At 44.0% G+C, this 3,663-nt stretch overlaps 1 protein-coding gene across 1 annotated transcript; it reads left to right on the top strand.

Moving 5' to 3' along the window:
• The first annotated feature begins 220 nt into the window (after positions 1 to 220).
• LOC129612915 (ubiquinone biosynthesis O-methyltransferase-like) lies at positions 221 to 2,315 on the top strand. The gene is made up of 4 exons (XM_055526751.1): positions 221 to 379; positions 1,437 to 1,565; positions 1,617 to 1,979; positions 2,127 to 2,315. The coding sequence occupies exons 1-4, from the start codon at positions 221 to 223 to the stop codon at positions 2,313 to 2,315; spliced, it is 840 nt and encodes a 279-aa protein (XP_055382726.1).
• Positions 2,316 to 3,663: the final 1,348 nt, after the last annotated feature.

Raw genomic sequence — 3,663 nt, 5'->3', positions numbered from 1 at the left:
AAAAAGCGTTCAAGAACTCTCATAACTTATTTTTCTTCCCAATTTTCGGTTCGCGGATTTCAAAGTTGACTAAAAGACGTTTGTTCGCTCGAGGGTCACATCAAGGAAAAATCATTTCGTCAGATGGAAATACCAAGATCGCTCGAAGGCGCTATGGCTATTTGGAACCGTCCAACTTCTGGGGAGGGAGGTAGGTTCCTACTGACTTCCTTTTGGCGTCATGACTGGAGTATGGAATGATGGACAAGATGCTAAATGTACAACAATTGAAGAACGTATCAAAGATTCAGTGGTCAATCACCCCCAACTCGCTACATCTAAAGACCCGTCGTTGGAGAACAGCTCTGCTTCACTGATAGACGCGGCTGGTCCCTATTCGGTACGTCCCAAGATCCCCTCAAGTGAGCAGTGCGAGAGCGAAAGCGCAAAGCGCCGAATTGGTTGTTGGTTCCAAGGACTGAGCTCTTCATCTACTTCAGGCGAGCAAAGGAGCTGTCCATGCTACGGTCGAGGGCTTATACTACTAAGCAATTAGACGCTGTTGCGAAACGCATTCATAGGTACTTGGCCAAAAAGCAGACCCGCAAATTCAAGCGTTGCACGCGATGCTGTTCGAAAGGCAGTGAATGGAATGCTACGACGAAGGGGCCAGAAAAAAGCTTGTTCATCGCTCAACGAAGCAACTTGAAAAGACGAAAAAAATGCGGAAGCCATGTTGGAAAGTTCCAAGCGTTGGTTTGATTGGGGAATGCATAAAGTTAAATGTGGTTGGAGTGACCGTTCCACGCTCATCGATTACAACTTCGTGGTTTGCGTTTTCATGGTGTTTATTTTTGTCTCTTGAAACTTTTAATGAGCTGCTCTCATTTGCCCCAATCGTTTCTGCTCTCTTGAAGTTCGTCAAGAGAACAGAGTGCGTCGATGAACATTTTGTCCACTTCTTCGTCGATTATCTTCCTTTGATCTTCAGAGAAACGCCGCGGCTTATGGCGTATTGGCCTCTGTAAATGGACATCCTTGCATCAGTAAAAGATAAATACGACGAAATAGATGAACTCTCAGTCTAACAGAACTTGGGGTTGGTGATTCGTGGAAGAAGGGATTCGTTGGTCTCTCAAGAGTCTATTTTCTGATGATGCTGATCGGTGGATACTTATCATCGGTGGATACTTCAGCTGCCCACTGTCACAGTCCTGTCACAGTATATTTGTTCGATGTCGTCAATACTTCGATTCTTCACACCGCAAGCATTCCTTGTATGTTGCTCCACACCCGCATCGACAAAAGGAATCACAACGGACCCACGAGAAGTGACTTTCTACAATCAACACGCTAAGGAATGGTGGGATCCCCTCGGACCCTTTGCTCCCCTCTTGCGCTTCAACTCCGTCAGAATTCCCTTCATTGAACGCCACTCTCAAGACATTGCGGGGAAGACACGACAGTCTGGTGTAGAAGGGGCACGCATCCTCGAGGTGGGCTGTGGAGGTGGTTTCTTGTCAGAAGGCCTCGCTAGAAGAGGCGCTATTGTAACAGGACTTGACCCCTCTGTCGAAACCATTAAAGTAGGGGGAATGATTTCTTAAGGATGATTTCAAACAGACGTTTCTTCACAGATTGCTGAGTCTCACAGAAGATCTTCAATTGAATCTTTGAGTCCCTCAGATTCAACTCGACGGTCGTTAGATCGGCTTCATTACATTCACGGAGAAGTAGAAGAAATCAAAAACAATCCCTGGATTCGATCAGCAAGTGATGAATCGAAGGAGGATCGCAAAACGCTCCCTGATCATCAATTCGATATTGTAGTGGCTTCCGAGGTCATTGAGCATGTTAACAACCCTGAAACATTCTTTCGCCATTGTGCAGATTGTGTCAAACCTGGAGGTCTTCTGATTATCACAACACCAAATAGAACACCTTTGTCTTATTTGCTTGTCATTGCTTTTGCAGAATATGTCCTCCGATTAATTCCAGTGGTGAGCGCTACATTTTTTGTCTCTCGAATGGGCTTGATTGCGAAGTAGTGGCAAGAGAAAAAAACTGACTTCGGCGTTATTAAGTGGTTGACCGAAGAAATGGGACTTGATTCTTCCTCTTCTCGATGCATCTGTTTTGTCTTTTAGGGAACACATTATTATTCCAAGTTTATTAAACCGGCGGAAATTAAAAAAATGGGGGAGCAGAACGGGTTTTCTCATCTCGAAACAAGAGGCACATTTTATATTCCAATTTTCAACAAATGGATCACGGAGCCGACGACCTGGGTGACGTACATGACTGCACTTCGAAAGCTCGAAACTCCTGAACGATAGAAAATGAAATTACAGAAATGCTCTCGTGTTTTTTCACAAGAAACAAAATTACAACCATTTCTTCCTAGTCGTCTCAATGGCATATCGTAAATTAGTTACAAGTGATGCTGTACTTGAACCAAGAATATGATCAAATTTGAGGTTATCGAAATTTCTAGGGCATGAAGTCTCGCCCTGTTGGCTTCCAAATATTTTCATCGAGATATGCATGTTGTTTGAAAACAAGCTGCGAACTTACACTCGTGATTGACAGAAATGGATCAAAATATCTCGTATGTGATGGAGAGGGGGCTGCTCGATGGGCTGAATGTACAGAAAATCAAATGTGTTGCAGATTGTGTACTGATTGTTACTTTTATCACTTTTGAATGCATAGGACCGCTCATGGTGAACTGTTCTTTTGATCTTATTTTGGCCAACCATTTTGAAACTGCACAATCTAGCACTGGAACCCCTTAATAAGGAAGAAAAAAAATGCACGACTAATATTATGGGTGCTTGGAAAAAGATGCCCTCGTCGAAATCTTCAGCCTGGAAAAAGGGGAACACCACAGGACCTAAGGCAAGAAGGATAAAATTTCATGGGGAATTTTGGACTAACCCTCCAGATGTTTCCGCACCTTTCTCGTTAAATCACGCAATACGGAACAAAGGGTGGGCGTGGAAGATCACCGTGAGTTGGCATGGGACAAACAACTGCTAACCTTCAGCATCACTGGCCCCCAAGTCAACTCTGTCGACGATTGATTTCCGCGCCAATTGGATGAGTCTATAGCAGATGGATTGGAAGATAGAATTTGTTCAGGGTACGTGTGTCGGAGTCCGAATTGAGGGATACAGCTGTGGATGCAAATCAGTTGCGCATTGGGAGGGGGTCAGCTGTTCGTTGCGACGACAGCAAGACAACAAATTATCTATTGGTTTCATGCGAGTCGTTATGGTTACATGTTGAGGAATGCAGAATTGGGTGTATTGGCCTGGTCTGCATCTGGATGTTGGTCGTTTCATAGCTGGATGTTTGGTTTGTCAACGTTTCGGTGTAGTTCCTCGTTCTCGTTTTTTTCTTGGGAGCCTTCGTTGATCTTCCACTGCAAAGCAAAAATGAAAGCAGGGAAACCAAATCACGAACTAAGCAGAAGGCTGGTGACGTTGAACAAATTGCATCAACAATGAAGAATGATGAAAATTACCGATCCCTGAAGCAAACATAGAAGGATTGGGACAGAGGATGAAGAATGATGAATCTTGCAGAGGGAGAAGATAATTGGTTCAACGATGAATGAAAGACTTTAAAGATATCTGAAGACTTCTCTGAAGACTTCTCTCCGTTTGTGTTTGATGAAGAATT

This window comes from Condylostylus longicornis, unplaced genomic scaffold (assembly GCF_029603195.1).
Source record: "Condylostylus longicornis isolate FDR11 unplaced genomic scaffold, ASM2960319v2 ptg000078l, whole genome shotgun sequence".
NCBI classification, from domain to species: Eukaryota; Metazoa; Arthropoda; class Insecta; order Diptera; family Dolichopodidae; genus Condylostylus; species Condylostylus longicornis.
This window is presented reverse-complemented; position numbering and strand designations above follow the sequence as displayed.

Coding starts and splice junctions, on each gene's coding strand:
- LOC129612915 (XM_055526751.1), top strand. CDS start 221: ATGACTGGAGTATGGAATGATGGACAAGATGCTAAATGTACAACAATT. Junction 380..1,436: donor ACGCGGCTGGTCCCTATTCG/GTACGTCCCAAG, acceptor ATTGCGGGGAAG/ACACGACAGTCTGGTGTAGA. Junction 1,566..1,616: donor CCTCTGTCGAAACCATTAAA/GTAGGGGGAATG, acceptor GTTTCTTCACAG/ATTGCTGAGTCTCACAGAAG.